The following is a 24,767-nucleotide window of genomic DNA, read 5'->3' on the forward strand; positions in this document are numbered from 1 at the left end:
CGGAAGATTATTGACGTGTAAAGACTAAGATTGAAGACAATAATGTCAAGGGGAATATTTTGCCATACCGGTGTATTGGAGGATATTAACATGTCTAAAGACTGTAGAAGAAGGCCTGGAGACCGAGCCTGGCCTAGACCCCCCACTAAACCCTCAGTCTCTCCTCTGCTTTCTCTCTCTTCAAGCAGAGTGATGCCAGTACCCCGGACGGTTACTCCCCCACCTGCACTCCCCACACAATAAATATGATTTTCTCTTTAACCCTTTCACTACCACACTACAGACGGTTAACCCTTTCACTACCACACTACAGAAGGTTAACCTTTCGCTACCACACTACATACGGTTAACTGTCTGTAGTGTGGTAGTGAAAGGGTTAACCGTCTGTAGTGTGGTAGTGAAAGGGTTAACATTATGTAGTGTGATAGTGAAAGGGTTAACCTTCTGTAGTGTGGTAGTGAAAGGGTTAACCTTCTGCAGTGTGGTGGTGAAAGGGGTAACCTTCTGTAGTGTGGTAGTGAAAGGGTTAACACTTTGTTGTGTGGCAGTGAAATGGTTAACCTTCTGTATTTTCACAGTGAAAGGATTAACCATTTGGTAGAGTGGTAGTGAAAGGGTTAACCTTGAACATCGGACTGAGTCGACTTGTTCTAATTGTCGGTTGAACTTGCCTCCAGCCAAGTGTCCCACAGTGTGTGTGTGTGTGTAAGATAAGATAAGATAAGATAAGATAAGATAAGATATTCCTTTATTGATCCCCTTGGGGAAATTCAGGCATCATAGCAGCATGGGGGGAGGGGGGAGGGGTACAGGTAGTAAAACAACACAGTATACAGGTAGTAAAAGACAACACAGGCAGTGTAAACAGTTTGATCAATATGGTCAATATAATTTACTATCCGACTAGCTGAGGAATATTCACATTATTCACAGTGTCACATAAGGTGCAGTATGCATGAGGTAGTGTTATAATTTACTATCTACTGAGTATACATTAATCAAAGTACCAGGGTAGTGTAGGTTGTCCCCCTTGGGTTCCTATAAGTCCCAGGTCAATGTCTGGTAGCAGTCGCTGTCGCTGCCCCCTGTTGTGGAGCCTGGAGGCTGCTAGTCGCTGCCCACTGTTGTGGAGCCTGATGGCCGCTGGTATGAAGGACTGTCCGAGGCGGTTAGTTGAGTGTCGGGGGGGAATGAGTCTGTGGCTGAACGAGCTTCTCATCTTGACTAGCTCGTCGTAGAGGGGGTGGTAGGGGTTCTCCATGATGGCATCCAGCTTCCTTATCATCCCCCTCTCTACCATCACCTCAAGTCTAGGTAGCTCGACTCCCACCACGGAGCTAGCCTTCCTCACCAGCTTGTTGAGCTTGTTGGTGTCCCTTGAGTTGATGTAGCCTCCCCAGCATGCCACAGCATAGAAGAGGATGCTGGCCACAACAGACTGGTAAAAAGACTGCAGCAGTTTGTTGCACACATTGAAGGACCTGAGTCTCCTCAGGAAGAACAGCCTGCTCTGTCCCTTCCTGTAGAGGGCCTCTGTGTTGTCCGACCAGTCCAGTTTATTGTTCAGGTGTACCCCAAGGAACTTGTATGAGTCCACCATCTCCACATCCACCCCTCGGATGGAGATGGGAATCGGGGGGGGCCTCTTCTTGCCCCTCCGGAAGTCCACCACCAGCTCCTTGGTCTTACTGGTGTTGAGTTGGAGGTGGTTGCTGTCGCTCCACCCCACGAAGCTCTCCACTAGGGCTCTGTACTCCTCCTCATCATCGTCGGTGATGTAGCTTACGATGGAGGAGTCGTCTGAGAACTTCTGCAGGTGGCACCCGCTGGAGTTGCGGCAGAAGTCTGAGGTGTAGATGGTGAAGAGGAAGGGTGACAGCACGGTTCCCTGGGGGGCGCCGGTGTTGCTCACCAGTACGTCAGACTGACTGTCCTTTAGTCTGACGTACTGTGGCCTCTCAGTGAGATAGTCCTTGATCCAGGCCACCAAGCCGTGCTCCAGCTGCATCGCAGAGAGCTTCTCCGCTAGCAGTGACGGCTGGATGGTGTTGAAGGCGCTGGAGAAATCAAAGAACATAATCCTCACTGAGCTGTGCGGCTTCTCCAGGTGCGTGTACGCTCTGTGGAGCATGTAGATGATGGCATCCTCCACCCCGATGTTTGCCTGGTATGCAAACTGCAGGGGGTCGAGGGAGTCACGCACCAGGGGCTTGAGGTGTTGCAGGACCAGTCTCTCAAACGTCTTCATGACGTGTGACGTCAGAGCGACTGGCCTGTAGTCGTTGGGGGTGCTGGGACGTCCCTTCTTGGGCACCGGGACAATGCAGGAGGTCTTCCAGAGCTGGGGCACCCTCTCCAGCCTCAGGGAGAGGTTGAAAAGATGCTGGAGCGGTGCTGCCAGCTGCTCTGCACATACCTTGAGCACCCTGGGATTGGTGTTGTCCGGTCCTCTGGCCTTGTTTACATTAATTCTGGAGAGCTGCCTACTGACCTGACTGGTTGTGATCGTCAGGGTTGGGGGTGGTGGGCAGTCTGCTGGTGTTGGGGGTGGGGTGCCGTTGCTGATGGGTGTGGGTGGGTGGGGGGTGGGGGGGCTGCTTTGTAGGTGTGATCTGGTGCTGGTGTCGATGGGTGGGGGGAGGGGTGTGGGGAGGCCACTCTGGTCAAAGCGGTTGAAAAACGAGTTGAACTCGTTTGCACGCTCTGACGGGCCCTCAACAGCTGTGCCCTGCTGTTTGAAACCAGTGATCTTCCTGACCCCCGCCCACACCTCCCTGGTGTTGTTGACCTGTAGTCTGCCCTCCAGCCTGTCCTTGTAGCTGACCTTGGCTGCCCTTAGCTATTTTTTGAGCTCCCTTTGGACAGCCCTGGCCTGCTCAGTGTCCCCTGCCATGAAGGCCCTCTTTTTCCTGTTTAGCAGGTGTTTAATGTCCTTGCTAATCCAGGGTTTATTGTTTGAAAAGCAGCGTACCTTCTTTGTGGGTACGATGCTCTCCTCACAGAACCTGATGTAGTCTGTGATGCAGTGGGATAGTCCATCAATGTCATCACCATGGGCCCTCTCAAACATATCCCAGTCTGTCGACCTGAAACACTGTGTGTGTGTGTGTGTGTGTGTGTAGGTGTGTAGGTGTGTAGGTGTGTAGGTGTGTGTGTGTGTGTGTGTGTGTGTGTGTGTGTGTGTGTGTGTGTGTGTGTGTGTGTGTGTGTGTGTTTTACCTGGCTCTGGGAGTTGACGTTAGCTCCATTGTTGACCAGTTCTCTCACCACGTCAGTCTGACCGGCTAGCGAAGCGATGTGAAGAGCCGTGTTCCCTTTCTGCTAGAGAGAGAATATAGAGTTATTATAATGTCTGTTTTATTTGCTTCAAATCATTGAAATGAACACAGTGTCTATATGTGGGTCCAAGAATCTATAAGGAACCAGTCTTTAATTCCTTTCACATAAAAACTCTCACTCAACAAAGATGGGAAATACTTTTAAATTGTTTATTTAAACCAGTATGAATGTTACCAGTATAACAATTAGGCAAATCAAATCACATCAATTACAAATCATTCATTATGATGTTGCTCTGAGAGACACAGAGCATGCTCACCCTAATGCAACCGCATGCCCTCTGAGAGAGAGAGAGAACAAATACCAGTTTACTATAAACAATAATATCACTTGCAACAATGAGGCTACGACTGACAGTGATACAGCTACCACGCATATTTGATGTGAAAAATGGTTATTGATTTGGGGACAATAATGCAACATACTGTCAGATCATATTCACTGTTAATCATAGGCAAGGTTATTGATAGAAAGGCTTCGGGGTCCGGCCTGCTAGCATAAAGTTAGCTTTCTGGGTCATTGTCATTGGGCACACGGGAGAGGTTTGCCCTACAGGGCTTTCTGCCAGGAAGCCAAACAAGCTCATTAATGTAGTCATTAATACGTGTGATGAGGCTCTAGTCATGCAGTATATACACCCCTCACCCAGACCTAAAAGGTCTTATCACATTAAATCCAGCCCCCTAGACACCATCCATTCCACAGCCTGAACAGAACCTGAACCTAAAGAGTGATTATGAGTTGGCAGAATAATATCTCTATTGTCCGAGATATAAAGCAGAGACTGACCCTAACCAAGTACAGGCTCACTGACCACTAGTTGTCAATCAGAAAAAAAGTCACACAAAATCATCCTGACAACCAAAATAAAAAGAAAGAGTGTGTGGTAAAACAGAGTATGTGGTCAAACAAGAGTATGAGTTAAAACAGAGTATGTGGTAAAACAAGAGCACAGTATGAGTTAAAACAGAGTATGTGGTAAAACAGTATGAGTTCAAACAGAGTATGCGGTAAACAGAGTACGGGTTAAAACAGAGTGTGCGGTAAAACAGAGTATGAGGCCAAACAGAGTATGTGGTAAAACAGCATAATGGGGTAAGACATAGTATGTGGTGAAACAGAGTAGTATGTGGTAAAACAGAGTAGTGTGTGGTCACTGTTTGACAGGTGAGGTTGTGAGACGTACAGACAGGTTCTTCCTCCTACAATGTGAAACATTCAACCAAATAAGGAACATGCACTTTAACAAGTTCAACTGTATTTCAGATTACAAATAGCTTAAAGCTTGCAGACAGAAGACGAAAAAAAAATAAAGGAGAAGCAGCGCCTCTACCACCTGAGACAGTTAAGGAAGTTCAGAGTATCGGGGAAGATACTCCAGTCCTTCTACTCCGGAGCTGTAGAGAGCATCTTGACTGGAAACATCACTGCCTGGTATGGAAACAGCACGGCACAGGACAAGAAGGCCCTACAGAGAGTGGTGCGCTCTGCCGAGCGTACCACGGGTATTGCACTACCACCCCTGCAGGTTCTATACAACAAGAGGTGCAAATCCAGAGCCTGCAGAATAATGAAAGACCCTCACCACCCCAACAACAGCCTGTTCATACTGCTGAGGTCAGGCAGACGCCTGCGAACACCAGCTACTAGGACAGAGAGACTTCGGCTCAGCTTCTTCCCCCAGGCCATCAGAGCCTTGAACACTGAACTCGCCACACACAAGCACACATGAGCACACACACGACACACACACTGTACACACTCACACACTAGCAGCCACTTTAACATGAGCAAGCACACACTCATGCTGCACACGCCCACACTTATGGTCACTTTACAAAAGGAAAGGTCACTTTAAGAATAGTATAGTATAACTTGAGATTGTATAATATAGCATGTACATAAAGATCCAGTGCCTCATCCGTAGCTAACAGTGTATTGCACTACCACAGGACCTAGCATGTCCTACCATGCTCTGTAAATAACTCATGTACATATACCGATATGCCCTACTCTGTTTACTTGTTTTATTGCACAATGTCGTTCTATTGGATTCTATTATATGTTATTACTATTGTATTATGCACATCGTTGCAGGCAAGACCCCCCGCATTTCATTGTATACTTGTATGCCGTGACAAATAAAACTCTTGACTTGACTTGACAGAACTGAATGAATTGTATTAATAAGACAACATGTCGATCCAGTGGACCTTCCTCAGGTATAGAAGCCAAGTGACTGACAGGTATTTCATTATTATACCGTAGGTCACATGGCAATTAATTGAAGACACCTGGTCAGTCTCTTAAAGCCTCATAACTATCCATAAAGAATTAGCTTGAATACGAGCTAATAATTTCATATTTTCGATACAGGACAGGGCATAGCTGGAGAGGATAGTGTGCACTGCTGTCAGGTTAGTTGGAGAGGATAGTGTGCACTGCTGTCAGGTTAGTTGGAGAGGATAGTGTGCACTGCTGTCAGGTTAGTTGGAGAGGATAGTGTGCACTGCTGTCAGGTTAGTTGGAGAGGATAGTGTGTACTGCTGTCAGGTTAGTTGGAGAGAATAGTGTGTAACAATAAACAACGTTGAAACAGAGAGAGAGAGAGATAGATAGACGGAGAGACAGATGGACAGAGAGAGACACACACAGACAGAGAAAGAGACAGACACAGATACACAGATAGAGAGAGAGAGAGAGAGAGAGAAAGAGAGAGAGAGAGAGAGAGAGAGAGAGAGAGAGAGAGAGAGAGAGAGAGAGAGAGAGAGAGAGAGAGAGAGAGAGAGAGAGAGATAGAAAGAGAGAGAGAGCGAGATACACACACATGGAGATGGAGAAATATTCTGGAATGAGATAGAGGTAGAGATACAGAGAGAGAGACACACAGAGAGACAGAGAGAGAGAGAGAGAGAGAGAGAGAGAGAGAGAGAGAGAGAGAGAGAGAGAGAGACACACACACACACACACACACACACACACACACACACACACACACACACACACACAGAGAAAGAGAAAGATACACAGATAAAGAGGCTGAGATAAACATAGAGATACAAACAAAGAGAGACAGAGATAGAAAGAGAGACAGAGGTAGACAGAGCCAGACAGAGAGACAGAGAGATTGAGAGAGAGAGGTAGACAGAGAGAGATACAGACAGGGAGACAGATATAGTGAGAGATAGAAAGTGAAAGAGAGAGAGTGAGAGAAAGAGAAAGAGAGAAAGAGACCCACTCCACCTGCTGTTCTCATGTCATCATATAGACAGCTGCTGTTTCTATAGACATCCACATTACACCTCCTCAACATTCCTAACCTCTCTCTCTCTTTCTACCCTCTCTCTATGCCGTCTCTCGCTCTCTTTCTACCCTCTCTCTACACCCCCTCTCTCTCCCTCTATCTATATCTATATCCACATACTAACATTCCTCTATATAATTTACAACCAAATGTTTTCCCTCTGTGAAACTACAACTCTCCATTCAACCAATAGTAATGAAGCATTTAGACGATGTGAAACTATAACGCTCCATTCAACCAATAGTAATGAAGCATTTAGACGATGTGAAACTATAACGCTCCATTCAACCAATAGTAATGAAGCATTTAGACGATGTGAAACTATAACGCTCCATTCAACCAATAGTAATGAAGCATTTAGACCATGTGAAACTACAACTCTCCATTCAACCAATAGTAATGAAGTATTTAGACCATGTGCAACTATAACTCTTCATTCAACGAATAGTAATGAAGCATTTAAACCATGTGAAACTATAACTCTCCATTCAACCAATAGTAATGAAGCATTTAGACCATGTGAAACTACAACTCTACATTCAACCAATGGTAAAGAACCCTCTGAAAGTAACAAACACAGAACTTGAGGGGAAAAGGCTGACAGCCAGGCCGACTAACAGAACATAGAGTAGAGCAGAAAACAAAAAAAACTACAAGGGCCAGGGGCCGGTTGCACAAAACACCTCAAGTTAAGATGTTCCTTCAAATCTGTGTAAGTATTATGTCTCTGTGTGTGTACTAGTCCTTTGTCCAGTTTACTTGTAATGTTATATGATATGATGTAAGTATTATGTCTCTGTGTGTACTAGTAATTTGTCCAGTTTACTTGTAATGTTATATGATATGATGTAAGTATTATGTCTCTGTGTGTGTGTAATAGTCCTTTGTCCTGTTTACTTGTAATGTTATATGATATGATGTAAATATTATGTCTCTGTGTGTACTAGTCATTTGTCCAGTTTACTTGTAATGTTATATGATATGATGTAAGTATTATGTCTCTGTGTGTGTAATAGTCCTTTGTCCTGTTTACTTGTAATGTTATATGTTATGATGTAAGTAGTATGTATCTGTGTCTACAATGCTGTAGCAAATAGACCTGTTCGCTGTATGCGTCAGACTCAGTGTGCGTGCGCATCAAGGGGGCAAAGGGAACGTAATTAATCAGCTCTGAGCGAGTGTTTAGAACGGGGATCAAAGGAAAAAGATCAAAGGAACTAAAAACGAGATATCAAATTTTTGGCGGTCAAGCCTTGGCGACGAAACACAAGATTATTCGTTTTTGGCGCCCAATGAGTTAAGGATAAAAGTTAAGGTGTTTTGTGCAACCAGCCCCTGGAACCAACAGGCAGATAAGAACACGTAGAGACTGGAGCAAGAAGCATAGACTAGACATCTGGGTTGATGACACAGCTGGAAGACTCAGGCTGACATAGAACGACATAAACTAAAACTACAACTAAGGAACTAGACGGGGAACATCCTGAACATAGAACTACTGTTACGGATTAGTGTTGAAAAAACGAACTAATCTACAAACAAACACTGACCAAAACCGAACTGTAACCACGAAAAACAAAGATGGTAACAAACTGGAAACACTAGAACACTTACTACAAAATACTGGAAGGAGTCACAGGATCACAGGAACAGAGTAACTGACAGAACAAGACAGCAAACATGAACACCAAACACAAGCAGGGATCTCAAACAATGAACCGACAAAGGGAGGCTGGCAAACGAGGCAGATATACACACATTAATTGACACATGAGGGTAATTGGGAACGAGACACACCTGAGAGGAAAAGCAGAACAGACACACAGGGGTACACGACAAAAGATAACACAAGGCCAAAACAAACTGGGGAATACACTAAAAGACAGAATACACTTAACAAAACCACGGGGGCACAAAGGGTAACATGACATGACTGACTCACGGTGGACTGCCCTGCTTCGGCCAATCAGGGCTCAGCTCATTACCTCCCGCTTATAGACACTTTTAGTTTTCCTGTGTGAAGAATGAGTGGAGTCATGACTTGCTGCCTCCCCCACTAGACCAGTGGTAGCTTCATCTCACCATTTAGGTCCTCCAGAGCATAATTCAGAAATAGGTAAAAAAAAATATATTGGCAATTTTGAGTGCTTTGAAATCTTCTCTATCTGTCTCCGTATTTACAAAACTTAATCCGAGTTGTAAATATGTTAATTATTGGTAGATAGTCCCACGCTGTGTGAAAAAACTAAAATGTTGTCCGTGGGGAGTGGCTAAGTACATTCGGTCTCCAGTGTCGATGACGGGGACGGGCAGAGATGACAGCTGGCACCAAATCCATTCTGAAGTAGACAACAGACATGGTTGCCGGTGTGAAAATATGGCAAGAAACCGCTTGTGTTAAATTGTATCTCTTCATAAACATTTTAAGTGTATCTCTCCGTCGCATACAGGCTCGTTTTCGTAATGCCTGGTATTACAATGCCTTCATCTGGCAACAATTACTGCTGCCATGGTCACCTGAGATGCTGGAAACAATTACTGCTGCCATGATCACCTGAGATGCTGGCAACAATTACTGCTGCCATGATCACCTGAGATGCTGGCAACCATTACTGCTGCCATGATCACCTGAGATACTGGCAACAATTACTGCTGCCATGATCGCCTGAGATACTGGCAACAATTACTGCTGCAATGATCACCTGAGATGCTGGCAATGACACCCCTTTATAAATGCGCTTAGTTACCACCAACTATCTGAGGATGTAAATAACGTCGCTTTAACTGTGCGTGGCAATTAGTGGCGATCTGTGTGAAGTGTTTTTGCGATGAGGCTCATTTGCATAGAAAGGGGGACATGTTCCGCCCATATTACCTCATTTAAATACCCGCACATAGCACCGACGCACAGAGATGCAATGCTGATGGCAACGCAATTAGCACAGCATTTCACGCTCTGGGCTTCCTTTGTGAATAGCAAACTGTGTTTCAGAGCTATTTGCACAGGCATAGCATCAGAAAAAGCTGCGCATTCCCTTTGTGAATTCGCCCCCAAGCCTTTGAAGGTCTCTGGTGCAACAAGTCCCTAAAGTCTGTGCCTGGTCACAAATATGAAAATAGACACCCTTATCAGTGGGACCCCGGCTCACCCCATAGACATAGACAACAACACAACTACTGTGACTCGTCAGGCAGAGTACCCTACTGCCTACTTAACTGACCGCAGTCATTCTGCCTCCCACCACTCATACAGTCCTTCACCTTCATATGATCGTGAGAGGTCATACCGAGGACCCTCACCTACCATCCCAGACTTTGTCAATCCAGACCCTAGAGAATTTGCACATTTGAGAGTTACCTTAGAGAACATTCTGCCATCAGACTCCATTGAACGGTTTAAGTACCAAATTCTCACAGACCATCTGAAGTTAGAGGAGGCTCTGCTGTTAGCAGATTCATACAGTAACTCCACGTACCCCTACTCAGACACCATGCATTGCTCACCAGACAATATGGACAACCACACCAGTTGACTCTGCAACACAACAAATGGATGGTCCTGATATCCTATCCAGACAGGTCATGTCAAGGCCTTCCGCATGTTTGCCTTCAGAGTTCGCTCCCTAGTGTCCATGTTGGAGCAGCTGGGAGAGAAGGGTGATGTGGAACTACAGTGCGGTTCCCATGTTTCCTGCTTGTTGAGTAAGCTACCTCATGACCTGCGAGCCAACTTCCAGAGACACATGCTGCACCCACTGTGAATCCCCATCCCCAAGCTCGTCCACTTTGCTGAGTGGTTGGAGTATGGGATCCTGATACAGGATGACGGGCTATAGCGCACCACCAGCCAAGGGAGAGACAGCACCGAGATCAGAAACAGCTCCACAGGTCAGCCACTGTCCTGCTTAACACACTGAGGAGGCACCAGAAGTCCCTGTTACTGTTCCCCCCCCCCCCCCCGCACCAGACTCAAAAAGAGAGGCGATCGCTCATTTAAGGTCGTGGCCCCCAAGCTGTGGAACCAGCTACCCCTGGAGATCAAAACTGCCCCCTCGCTGGAGACATTTATGTCCAGACTAAAATCTCACTTTACTCCCTAGCCTAAACCCTGATTTTCCCACACCCTAACTCACACATTCCCATGCAATTTTATCTTGCCCCTTCCCCCTTGTATCTGTTCTTGTGTTCTTCTGTCCCCTGTGTGCTATATTGTACGTTGTGCTACTCTATCCGTGTGTTGGCTTACTGTTGTCTTATTCTCTAATTGTACTGTCTTGTCCTGCTGTGCCTTTTTGTATTATCCATTTTTATGCTTTGACTGTACAGCACTTTGGTTGGCTCTTGCGTGTAGTAGTTTTTGATAAGAACATAAATCCTAAACCTCATTGAATCTTTTATTCCTACTAGAAAAGGTCTGAAACTGGTGTTCAAATCAAACTAATGTGTTTTAGTCTTGTAGAATCATGTCACTATCATGAAACCTGATGTGTCCTGAGGGACAAGATACCAGAGACCGGGGGAGCACCACAGGAACAAGAAGTACATGTTTAAATGACTTGGTATACTTGGATTAATTTAATATGAACTATAGAAAATCCTGTTTTATTGTGGACATAATCTTGAATCTAATGATATAAAGTACGTCAGGTTTATGACGGGGAAACACAGAGTTTGATATTAGGCCATGTTTTGAATCTACATTGGAAAATACTTAAATATGTTGCATACTAAACTGTATAACAGGGATATTGATGTAAGTTAAAAGAATGATTAGGCCTGTTAGCTATTCACTGAAAGTCAGCAGACTGTGTTAGACTTAAATCCCCTGCAATGTAAAACTAGTTTCACCTAGGGTGAAATTAGGCTTTATGGTATCAGACTGTGTTCAATTATGATATCTCTGTGTATATGTAATCAATTGCAATTCAAATATATATATTGTGAGATCAATAACCCAAGTATTAAGTTGTTAGACGGTGTTTGTTCTTTGACTGGAAAACAAAGGAAATATAGAGCTGGCTGTGAAGCCAACCTCCTATTTTCACATTTAAACTTAGTAGGCCTGGGATTGGAGGAAAACATCTGATGATGTCACTTTGGTGACGTCACGCAGAGACTCCAGGCTTTTTGATATAAGAGGGGGTGTGGGACGGTGCAGGAGACTCTGAAACGAAACCACCAAGGAACCACACCCACCTCTTCACACAGGAGACGACTATGCGGAAGCAGAGGAGCAGAACACACAAATAACATTTTGGAGGGAGAACAGACCTTTACCTTTGTTCATCAGCCAGAGAACAAAGACAACTCAACAACTACAATTCAACAATCTACTTTCTTAGTCTAGTTGGGATCGCAGACGGCATAGTGTCTGATCACAACTATAGCGTTCTTTATTTTAATTGAAACAGATAATTTTTGTATGATTTTGTGGATTTGAATAAACCACTACTTTTGAAATAACTACCTTCTCCTCCATTTCTCCTGCGGTGCCGCTGGTCGTAAAACAAAGACCTCCCGGTCTTTGTTAAAAGTACTTTCCAGGGCTTTTAAGGTTTTGAACACAACGCAGAGCAGATTAGATATTAGGTTCTGATTAAATCAGAACAATTAGCCCAGAAAAGTACTACATGCGTTTTTAAACGTGCTTTATAAATAAATGGCTTTACTTGACTACATGATGTTAGAGATGATGACAAGATCAGCAAACCCCCTCCAAAAGAGAGTTCCTGTCTAGTCACTGAACATACCTATCCCATCACTGCACCGAAGCACCAGTACAGGCACCTAAAAGGCCACTGTGTCAGTTTGCAGCTCTAGCTGTGCAGCTCTATCCATACAGCTCTAGCCATACAGCTCTATCCATACAGCTCTAGCCATACAGCTCTATCCATACAGCTCTATCCATACAGCTCTATCCATACAGCTCTAGCCATACAGCGCTATCCATACAGCTCTATCCATACAGCTCTATCCATACAGCTCTAGCCATACAGCTCTATCCATACAGCTCTATCCATACAGCTCTATCTGTTCTGAAGGGCCAGATTAACACTGAGAATCTACGTTTTATTGTTTTATATAACTTGTATATTATTTATATATATAAGCTATATCCCTTTAAGCCTCCCTTTGAATCATAGCATTATTCGCTTTCCTCATTGGACAACGCCCTTGACACTGGCGGCGCCAAGAATCGCGCCCCTCAGACAAGTTCAAAGACGAGTCTGGACAAGTTGAGACATGCCCTTGGCCAGCGCATTGATTCCGGACAAGAGATTCGGTTGCGCCCTAGAAAGCACTCTAAGTATATATTGTGGAAGGCGCAAAACAGAAGCAGTTCGTCTAGTAGCAGAGTCAAGTTCGACAGAACCTAACGTGAAGTAAAGAGTTCGTCAAGTAGTGTGAATCTAACGTATTACAGCAGTTCGTTCGGTGTGCAGCAGTAACAAGCAGTTCGTTCGTTTAGTAACTAGTGTGAACCTTAGCAAGTGTGTGTGGACTTAACATAATTAGTATCAGAACACGAGGTGAACCTAGCAGCAGAACTATTAGACATGTGAGCATTGGAACCTACCGCGGCGTATCGATACGGATAACTAGTAGCTCCTTGGATACTGCCTTGATATTGTGGAGCCATTGTTGGTGGATTATAGTGACTTGTGGAAACGTAGTACCATGGAGAAGAGCATCGTTAATACCATTGTCGTTTGGATTTAACTACCCTGAAGATCTGCATCGGGCTAGCTTCGAGGACGAAGCTGGCTGGCTATCATCATTGCTATCGGGCATTGGATTACAGCTATTACCCTGCTACCGAGCACTTGGATTACAAGGACCGGATCCGTATGAGAACCCCTTTTCTTCAAGTGACCAGCCTGAGAATCCGTCTATTCTTCATTCCTCTGGAGCTTACTACTCTGTGGGAGGAAATCACCAGTCTCCAGCTATACCCTCGTTTGCCCCCCTACATTGCCATCTCACGCCATGCAGCGCCCCGGTCTAGTATACTTAGCCTAGGAATTATTCATTCCCACTGACTTTGATACTCTGACATTCTAATATCATTCGCCATAAAAGAGCGACCAAGTAATTATCAGTTGTATATCTGCTTAATAATAAAATACTGTAAATGATATCTCTTTGTCACCGTGCCGTCTATTGAGTGTCTGCCATAATAACTGTACTGTCTGGCAAGTAATAATAATAATATGTAGTAGTGGTTTAATCTATCACAATCTTTAATACAGTCAGGGTTTTGTAACCCCTCAGTTACAATTGGTCCTTCGAGCCGGAGGGTATCAGTAATACTAATCATATTAATAGTAATATGGCCAGCGGCGGACACTCTCCAAACGGCTCTCCCAAACTAGAATGCCCTAGGCGTCAGCGGCAGCCCCCTCCACACTTGGAGGACTACGCTGTAGTGCTACCTCCTAGCTTATCTAAAAAGACGTTAAGCACGGATAAAATTAATAGCTTAAGTATGCCCAACCTTATCGACTTGTCGGCCCCACTAGTAGAGACCCAAGCTGGTTTAAGCGAAACTGACTTAGCTCACGGGGGGGACAAGCGGGACATGACTTGACTATGCCCAATGGACCTCGGAGCGCCAGAAGATAAAGACCGCGCATCTGAGATGGACCTCGGAGCGCAAGAAGGTACAGAACGCGCACCCGAGATGGACCTCGGAGCGCAAGAGGATAAAGAGCGCGGCCCCGAGATGGACCTCGGCGCGCACCAAAGAAAAGAGTACCGCGCCTCCGAGATGGACCTCGGAGCGCGGGAGAAGATAAGAAACAGCGCCCTCGAGATGGACCTCGGAGCGCGTAAAGAGAACAGGTCAACGCCAAGCCCTGTCAACTCCAGATCACCATCATCAGCGTCATCCCCAAGCGAGGCCGACCAGAGGCTAGCGCAAGTCCTGATCGCCACGCTGACAGCTTCAACCGAAAGAGACCGCCTCCAGGGTGAGCGTGACCGTCTCCAAGCGCAACAAGAGAGTGAGCGTAACCGCCTACAGAGTGAGCGTGAACATTCTAGACTGGAAGAGAGGCGCCTCCAGGCTGAAGAAAACATCCAGCGAGACCGCGCCAATGCGCAACGCGAGGCACAGCGCGACGCAGCCAATGCCCAGCGCGAGGCGGAACGAGACCGTCTGCAGGCGCAAATGATGGAGCAAGCGCTCCAGAGAGTGACTCCCCACTCCTCCACCCGGAGCTCCCGGAGATCATCATGACACGGGTCGAGGGCACCTTCCCCTCCCCGACCAATCTACACGGGACCCAGCCAACGGGAAGAACCTACTTACGTCGCCGAGAAACTAACCAAGCGACTACAAAGCCTAGCGGAGGACGAGGGAGGACATAAAGCCCACACGCACGAACCCATCTCAGACCAGGAGGAACAGTGCAGCCCCGATCTCAGCCCCGACACGCTGCGGTACGAACCCCCAACCCGTCCCAGGGGTGAGTTTAATCAACAGTCAGCACCAAGGAGCAGTACCGGGGGGCCCGGCCTCTGGTTCCCACCCAGCACGAACCCACAACCCCACGTACGGGGAGACTCACCAAGGAGGCCTCTCCCCCTACGTGCATCAGTGTCACAGCCATCCATGGCATCTTACATTGCGACACCCACATTCCCAGACTTTACGCGTGAAGACAGAGCGCAGTATACCGAACTGCGCATGTGTTTAGAGACCATTATGTCCGGAGTACAGGACGAGTCCTACAAATATGCCATCCTCCTCAAGCACCTTAAAGTACCCAGAGGGCACAACATAGCGCTGGCTTATTCTAACTCAAGGACCCCCTACTCTGACGCCCTGGTGGCCCTCGACGCGCGTTATGGACGTACATGGGACTATGTAATTCAAGAGATACGGGAGATTGAACGCCTCCCCCCAGCTAAAGACAATAGAGCCCTGGATGACCTATCCATTAAAGTACAATCCCTGGTAGGGATGCTCGGGTCACAAAAGGAGAAGGGGATGTACGAGTTGTACGCCAACTCCAACGTGGAGCGGATATTAGAGAAGCTCCCCCCATCCCGCCAAGAACGTTTTCGGCGGCAAAGAGATCACCGTGACCCCCACGGCCCAGAACAATCACTCCTAGACCTTGCTGACTTCCTAGCCAGAGAGGTCAGCAGCCTACGGATCGACACCTTCGCGTGGGGCGGCTCTAACCCTAAAGATGGACCGAGAAGGTTTAAAGACAATGGCAGGCCCGTCACCGTGATGCACCAGGCCGAGGTGGTGTCACGGCAGACGAGTCACAACCCCCACGCCAAGGAGAAATGGAAGGCTGCCTGTCAGTACTGCGACAGTGAACACTGGCTGTCACAGTGCGACGCCTTCAAAGGACTGACTACAGCCGAAATAAGCCAGTGGCTCAAGGATAACCGCCGCTGCTTCCGCTGCGCGCGCGGCCACATGGCAGCAGAGTGCCGCCTCAAGAAAAGGTGCGGCAAGTGTGACGGCGCCCACCTAGAAGTCCTGCACGAGAGCAATAAACGCCCACCAGGAAACCAAAGTAGGCCCATCACAGTGATGTACCAGGCCGAGGCGGTGTCACCACAGACGAGTCACAACTCCCCCGCCACAGAGGAATGGAATATTTACACCCCACCACTACAGAAGATCCATTGGCCCTCCCCCTGGTGTACTTACTGCCGCAGCGGACACTCCAAGTTACGGTGCGACGCATACTAGAAACTGACCCCCGCCGAAATGGATCAGTGGAGTAAGACTAACACGCAGGACCACGCTTACTGCGATACACTGCGCGAGGCCCACAAGAGAAGACTAGCTCTACAAGGCAACTCACCAACAGAAGTGCTCCACATCGACCCTGCGAAGAGCGGGAGCTCCCGAGTGCTCCTCAAGGTGGTCCGAGTGCTCCTGAGCTACGGGGACAAGGTACTCGATACCTACGCCGTCCTCGACGACGGGTCAGAGAAGACTCTCCTCCTCGCTTCCGCCGCGACCCAGTTGGGCCTGCGGGGTCCAGAGGAAACAATGACAATCCGTACCATTCGTCGAGACTTAAAGACAATAAAGGGTGAAAACGTCTCGTTCACCATAGCAGCGATCGAGCAGCCCGAGAAGCGGTACAGCATCACCAAGGCGTTCACAAGCCACGGCATAGGTCTGTCACGCTATGACTACCCCATCCCACAGCTGATGGAGAAGTACGATCACCTACTGCCCATACCGCTCATCAGCGGAGCTACGCCGACCCTACTCATTGGCTCCGACCACGCGGACCTCATTGTCCCAACCAAGGCGGCCCACATCGGACCCAAAGGATGCCCAGCCGCGGTTAAGACCCGACTGGGGTGGACGCTCCAGGGCCCCCTCTACGGACCTGCCAGCCAACCAACGACCACACGCTGCCTTTACACCAAGGTGAGCGACATCGACAACACTCTCTTACAGCCCGTTGATAGGCTATGGACATTAGACGCGATGCCATTCAAGACCGAATGCAAGATGGTTCGGCCCAAAGAGGACAAGTACGCCATCGCTCTACTAGATCAAAAGACTACGATAGTCAAGGTCGACGGAGTGTTTCGACACGCAACCCCACTCTTGAAGCGGACGAAGATGCCTGTGAGAGAACCGTGGGCTCAAGAAGAGGGAGTTCCGAACTCCACCCCCCTCAGCTACGCTCCAAGCGACGTAGCTGACCTCGAACCCATCACCCCAAACTACCTCTTGATGGAGCGGCCGGACCCGGCCCTTCCTCAGACGGTGTACAGACATGACGACAGGAACGGACGGAGGATGTGGAGACACAACCAAGCACAGACCGACCAGTCTTGGGCCCGCTTCCTCCTACGCTACCTACCATCCCTTCAAGCCCGTCAGAAGTGGGTAAAAGACAGGGACAACCTAAAAGTGGATGCCGTCGTAATGACAATAGACCAGTCACTACCCCGAGCTACGTGGCCGGCCGGCCGTGTGAGCAGAGTGACTACTGGTGCCGATGGGAAGGTCAGAGCGGCAGAAGTCATCGTCCAAGGGCGGACTTACACCCGACCTGTGGCTAAGTTGATAGAGCGGCCGGAGATCCCTGACTCCCCTGACGACGACCATGACCCACTGACTTTGTAGATTGTTCTAACTCCTCATAACAAAGTATGGAGAAGTTGACTGGACACTAATATTAATCTGTGCCCCTTTACTAATTAGGTGCGGACTAATTAGGAGGCGGCTGTTCTGAAGGGCCAGATTAACACTGATAATCTATGTTTTATTGTTTTATATAACTTGTATATTATTTATATATATATAAGCTATATCCCTTTAAGCCTCCCTTTGAATCATAGCATTATTCGCTTTCCTCATTGGACAACGCCCTTGACACTGGCGGCGCCAAGAATCGCGCCCCTCAGACAAGTTCAAAGACGAGTCTGGACAAGTTGAGACATGCCCTTGGCCAGCGCATTGATTCCGGACAAGAGATTCGGTTGCGCCCTAGAAAGCACTCTAAGTATATATTGTGGAAGGTGCAAAACAGAAGCAGTTCGTCTAGTAGCAGAGTCAAGTTCGACAGAACCTAACGTGAAGTAAAGAGTTCGTCAAGTAGTGTGAATCTAACGTATTACAGCAGTTCGTTCGGTGTGCAGCAGTAACAAGCAGTTTGTTCGTTTAGTAACTAGTGTGAACCTTAGCAAGTGTGTGTGGACTTAACGTAATTAGTATCAGAACACGAGGTGAACCTAGCAGCAGAACTATTGGACATGTGAGCATTGGAACCTACCGCGGCGTATCGTTACGGATAACTAGTAGCTCCTTGGATACTGCCTTGATATTGTGGAGCCATTGTTGGTGGATTATAGTGACTTGTGGAAACGTAGTACCGTGGAGAAGAGCATCGTTAATACCATTGTCGTTTGGATTTAACTACCCTGAAGATCTGCATCGGGCTAGCTTCGAGGACGAAGCTGGCTGGCTATCATCATTGCTATCGGGCATTGGATTACAGCTATTACCCTGCTACCGAGCACTTGGATTACAAGGACCGGATCCGTATGAGAACCCCTTTTCTTCAAGTGACCAGCCTGAGTATCCGTCTATTCTTCATTCCTCTGGAGCTTACTACTCAGTGAGCTGGATGCAATCCTACCTTGAGGGGAGGGAACAGATGGTGGAGGTAAACGGTACCCTATCCCCCCCCCTCACAGTGAGCTGTGGTGTTCCACAAGGAAGCATACTAGGACCGCTACTGTTCCTAATTTATGCAAATGACATGTCGTCAGCTTGTGACTGCAACTTGTTCCTGTTTGCGGACGACTCAGCCCTGCTGGTCTCTGACAAGAACAAGTTACAGGTTGAAAAAACCCTCAGCTCGGAACTAGGCAGAATCTGCATATGGCTCGCTGATAACAAACTATCATTACACATGGGCAAAACAGAGTCCATTCTCTTCGGTTCAAATAACAAACTCAGCAAGACCGACGGCTTCTCAGTTACAGTGGGTGACAATATTGTCACAAGGAAAGATGAAATTACCTACCTGGGTTCCATCCTAGAGGCTAATCTCTCCTGTGACAAAATGGCATCCAATGTAATAAAAAAAGTCAACCAACGAACTCGATTCTTGTACCGGATCTCCTCTCTGGTAAACAAGAACACCCTGAAGACTCTGGCAGGAGCACTCATTCAGGGGTACTACGACTATGCTTGCACCTCATGGTACCAAAGCACCTCAAAGGCGCTAAAAACAAAATTACAAACATCTCAAAACAAACTGGTCAGACTACTGCTTGACCTTACTCCTAGAACCCACCTCACCCCTGCCCACTTTGACAACCTAGGATGGCTTAGAGTAGACGACAGAGTACAACAACTTGCAATGGGCCTGGTCTACAAGATACACTACACGACCAAGGTACCCATGTACATGTCAAAATACTTCCCAAAGGTCAGTGAATACCACGATCACAACACCAGAGGGAGCTCCACAAATCATGTTAAACCCAGATTCGGCTCAAATAAGGGACTAAACACGTTTCGCAATTATGCCACATCAATGTGGAACGCCCTACCCAAAGCTGTAAAGGAATGTGGATCACTACCCACTTTCAAAACCTCTCTCAAGGGACACCTACGGGAGACTGCAATTCAACACTGGCCCCTGTAAATATCCTAACCCAACCCCCTCCAATGTACAGTCATTTACCTAGTATGGTTTTGTCAATAGTTCAATGTACAATTGTGTTTGTTTGTACAGTGTCTCCCCCCCCCCCCCCTCAATGTACAGTGTTACTTGTTTATACAGTGTGCCCCCCGCCCCCCCCCCCCCCAACCACCTCCAATGTAAATTACCCAGTATGGTTGTCAATATCCCAATGTACCCAACCCCCCCCACCCAACCTCCTCCAATGTACAGTTTCTACGTCAAATGTATATACTCCCTTGTCTTGACTCCTTCTGTATCACAAACAGTACTGTATTTGCAAATCTGGTATGTCATAAATGTATAGATGTAGCAGTACTGACTATCTGTATGTCATGTATGTCATATATGTCTATATGAATTGAAAATGGGGGACCCTGATGGAAACAAGACAAACGTCTTTCTCAGGTCTGCATCCCCTTAACAATTGTATGTATTGAGCCGTACTGTATTGTACCCATTCTGCAATCTGTTAAATAAAGTTTTCATTCATTCATTCATTCACTCTAGCCATAAAGCTATATCCATACAGCTCTATCCATACAGCTCTATCCATACAGCTCTATCCATACAGCTCTATCCATACAGCTCTAGCCGTGCAGCTCTATCCATACAGCTCTAGCCGTGCAGCTCTATCCATACAGCTCTATCCATACAGCTCTAGCCGTGCAGCTCTATCCATACAGCTCTATCCATACAGCTCTAGCCGTGCAGCTCTATCCATACAGCTCTATCCATACAGCTCTATTAGGGCTGGGCGATATGACCAAAAACGTTATCGCGATAAAATTATAAAATTATTTTCATATAATTCGATATCGATAATTATCGTCGATATAATGTCTGTCAAGTTTAATTAACTTCTAATATGCTGCTGCGAATGTCTCAAGTCGAGTTGATGTCGTCATCAGTCCTCGCACGTTAGCAGTTAGCCGACAAGCGGAGTATCTCATGACAATAAATATGACACTAAAATACTCTCTTCCGCCACAATATATTGAAACGACGTCCACTCCCACACTACTATAAACGTGGCCTCAGAATTCAAAACACACACATACTCGGCACGTAAATATATAAAACAGTGCCGTGCAAGCTAGTTAACCTAGCCAGCCTGTTGCTTCTACGCGGTGTATTCCATGACAATGTGCTAAATATCACACTAAAATACTCTCTTCCGCCACAATATATTGAAACGACTTCCACTGTATAGCCCCACTACTATAAACGTGGCCTCAGAATTCACCACACACACATACTCGGCACGTAAATATATAAAACAACGCCGTGCAAGCTAATTAGCCTAGCAAGCCTTGTTGTTGAGTGAGTCCTACCGCTCTGGGTCTCCTTCCGGGTCTCCGTCGATCTCTGCCATCTCCTTCACTGATTGGTTGTTAGCTGTTGTGCGTAGCACGTCATCACGTAAGGTTGGTTGTTGTTAGTGAGTGTGCTGAGCCGAGGCTGAACGGAGCCAAGCTTGGAAAATCGATATATCGAAACTTTGCGACCACGTTTCATGTTTATTTCGAGGAAATAATTTATCGCGATAGTTATCGATATCGTTTTATCGCCCAGCCCTAAGCTCTATCCATACTAGGGTTGTCACGATACCAACATTTTTGTTTCGATACTATACCAATATGAATTTCGATACTTTTCTATACTTTTCCTCAAAATCAGGGAAACACTCTCAGATGTCATTATTGTTCTTTATTTTAAAACACAACAATGAACAATGACAAGAATAAATACATTTAATTCAAAGCAATCGCATTCAAAATGCTGGAGAACTTTTTTTGCACTCAAAACAGTTGCTGTACAAGGTTTCTGAACCCAGCTTTCTCAACTGTATATATTGGAACTTGGTCCACATGATGAACTCTGCGACTGCCCTGTTGAGCCTTTTATCATCTTTGGACTAATTTGTGTACTTAATAATGCTGCTAAAAAAAAGCTGGGAGGTTAGGTTGCTTCTGAGTGGGGGGAGTCACTCTGTCTCTGTGAGCCAAATGCAGCAGACTTCTGTAGTTAAAAAAAATTCAAGGGGTAGAAAAAGTATGGTTGTATTATTATTATACATTTGTCACAGCAGAGGGCCTAATTAGTTTGAGATACCACAACCTAGAACACATTTTGATGAGTGAGACTGATTATATATAGCCTATCATAATCTAGAACTAGGTTATGTCATATTGTAGGCTGTTTAACAAAAATAAAATAGATTTCCGTTGTCTTTATACAGTATGTATGAACCATTAAATGGGCAATTGTCAAATGTCTCTGTATAAATCACGTTTGTGACTAAGCTATAGAGATGCACATGTGCATCAATTCATTTCTGTTGTGGGTAGGCAACAGGGGATGCTGTGTTTACTAGCTTTCAGCACAGGAGTTTAGGCTGTGTATAGCTTATTATTAGGCTTTTAAATTTATTTTCTATTCTTGCGAATAACATTGTGGACATTTTCTAATGCTCGTATAAGGAACTTAGCCACTTTCGTGACTGTGATGCAACCCTTGGTTGAATATGCATTCACGCATTCACGTATTCAACCAAGGGTTGCATCACAGTCACGAAAGAGGCTAATAAGGAACTGTAGTCACGACAGCTAGCATAGCTCATCCAATGAATGTTGGCATCAATGGCATGACTACAGTACTGATAGGAGCTACTGTAGCATTAACGTAACGTTAGTTATCATACCATACCATCGGCAATTGCAGTGAGGATCTTTATTAACGTTAGCTAGCTAGCACATTTTGCATAGAATAAACTCAGCTAACGTTAGCTTATATAGCTAGTGTAACTGAGGGGTACAATTCCCTGACTGTATTGATAAGTATGGTATCATTAAACCACTACCGCTTTATGTACTTTAATTACTGGCCATACAGTACATGATATATAAATATGATGAACACTTCCCACAATAAACCGGTTCCACACAAAGGTATAATCAAGTATTTAATGCAGCAAAAGGTACATAATACTTCTCTATTATACTTTGAATGCACTTGTAAGGCAAAGGAATGTGCGTAGGCAAATCAACAATGAATGTCCATTCTCTGGTTACGCAGGAGGTAATTATACAACCTGAATCTTAGGGAATTATATCTATGGTACACTAGTAATATATAGCGGGAGATACTGGAAGGGTCCCCCTGGTTGTAAGCCAGCAGGGGTAGAGGGTCTGTCGGTAGTAGAGAGTCTGGTCAACGATGACTAAGGAGACTCCAAGTACAGGAGACGGTGCAATAGCCTCTTGATCCACAGACGAATACAGCTGTTCTCCGTAGACTGTAGCTCCACAGTGAAGAAAGCTAGCCGGCCTCAGGCTCTCTGAGGCGCCGACTCGACTTGGCTCCTCGCGGGGTAAATCCAACACGTGTAAGCGTCGGCGATTCTCCGCTCCATAAATCACAGGACCAAAGCAAATATATTCCAGCCGCAAAGGGCTATGTAGTCGTCGGGTAGATTAATCCAGTGTACATGTCCACACGGTTCTCGTCTAGGTCTCCTCGGGTGAAAGCGCCATAAATGGCTGCTTTTTTATATAGCGCTTTTATCCAAAGCGCTTCACAATTTGTTACTTACATATTACCCATTCACACACCGACGGTGGAGGCAACCATGCAAGGTGCCAACCTGCTCATCGGGAGCAATGAAAGCGCCATGAAAGCAGCCCAGCCTGGATAAGAACTCTAGCTAATACGAGGAAGCGTTGGTGATGCTGGTCACTGTAGAACTTTAGCCGCACGATACACTATGCTCAAATAGACTATTACTGACTTAATAGAAATATGTCGCACTCGACGGTATAGCGCCAAACTCTGACAATTCAGTTATTAATTCGCACGCGGTCTCAATGCTCTATTCTGGGGCCAAACAGGCCATACTTCACCGCACGTTGTATCGTGGGTGAGGCTTCAACTTATTGGGTAACTCTTGACTTCTGACTAAGTAAGACTAAGTGCTTCTGTATTCACCTGCGCCATATTTATATGCACGGTGAACAAACTAGTGCCAGCCTCATTTCTGTCTCGTAGCCCTGGGCAAGGCCGGGCATGTCCAGACATGTCTTGACGGTGACTTTGAACCTGACTCCGGAGGCACGGCTCTGGCGCCTGTGGACCGCTGTCCAATAGGAGAATGAAATATTATGGTCTGGGCTAAAGGGATATTCCGTGTATATGTACAAGGAATATACAAGGGATATCAAACGATATACAAATACTATGCAATATATATCAATAAATAAATATATATATTCGGTTTAATCTGATCCTTTGTAACAGCTAGCAAACTATAATTCTAGTTAAAGCTAGCTAGCTAACGTTAATCACCTAAGATTAGGGGTGTAACGGTACACAGAAGCCACGGTTCGGTACCTACCTCTGTATTTGGGTCACGGTTCGGTACGAGTTCGGTACAACAGAAAGAAAATATTTATAATGATTATTATTAACACTTTGATTGCCTAAGGTTAAATTCATGATATACCATCCGTTGCCAGCTCTATTTAACATGGAGAAGTTCCCCTTCTTTGCAGGGCTATAACTTTTTAAATTCTATTGCTAGATTGCCATTATTAGGGCCCATTCAAGGTCCTATATGTATTGTTCATGGTGTAGCAACGTTAAACTTTTTCATTCACATATTCATACTAAAATATGGTCTAAAGTATAAGTATGTTTTCATCTCTTTCTGCAGCTTTCTCCAGAACGTGATTTATAGCCCCAAATGCATTATATTGATGATGAAATACAGTTTGGTAGGAATCTGTGCGAGATCAAAAATTTCAATTGGACGTACTTCTAGAATTTACTACACGTCATCTGATGTTGACCGGATGAGCGAGGGGGCGTTTATAATTCCGTGGGCAACGTTATACCATTCATCTAATGTGGGTCATATGTTCATCATAGCAGTTAGTAAA

General features: G+C 46.0%; 1 protein-coding gene across 1 annotated transcript in view; it reads right to left on the reverse strand.

The window, feature by feature from the left end:
• Positions 1-24,767, reverse strand: part of ank3b (ankyrin 3b) — a gene marked incomplete at its 3' end in the record, with an annotated part of 393,887 nt that overhangs the window by 272,322 nt on the left and 96,798 nt on the right. The window contains 1 exon segment of the mRNA XM_084323081.1: positions 3,220-3,318. Within this exon segment, the coding sequence (XP_084179207.1) occupies positions 3,220-3,318 (99 nt within the window).

The sequence above is a fragment of the Notolepis coatsorum genome (assembly GCF_963971535.1).
Source record: "Notolepis coatsorum genome assembly, chromosome: 10".
NCBI classification, from domain to species: Eukaryota; Metazoa; Chordata; class Actinopteri; order Aulopiformes; family Paralepididae; genus Notolepis; species Notolepis coatsorum.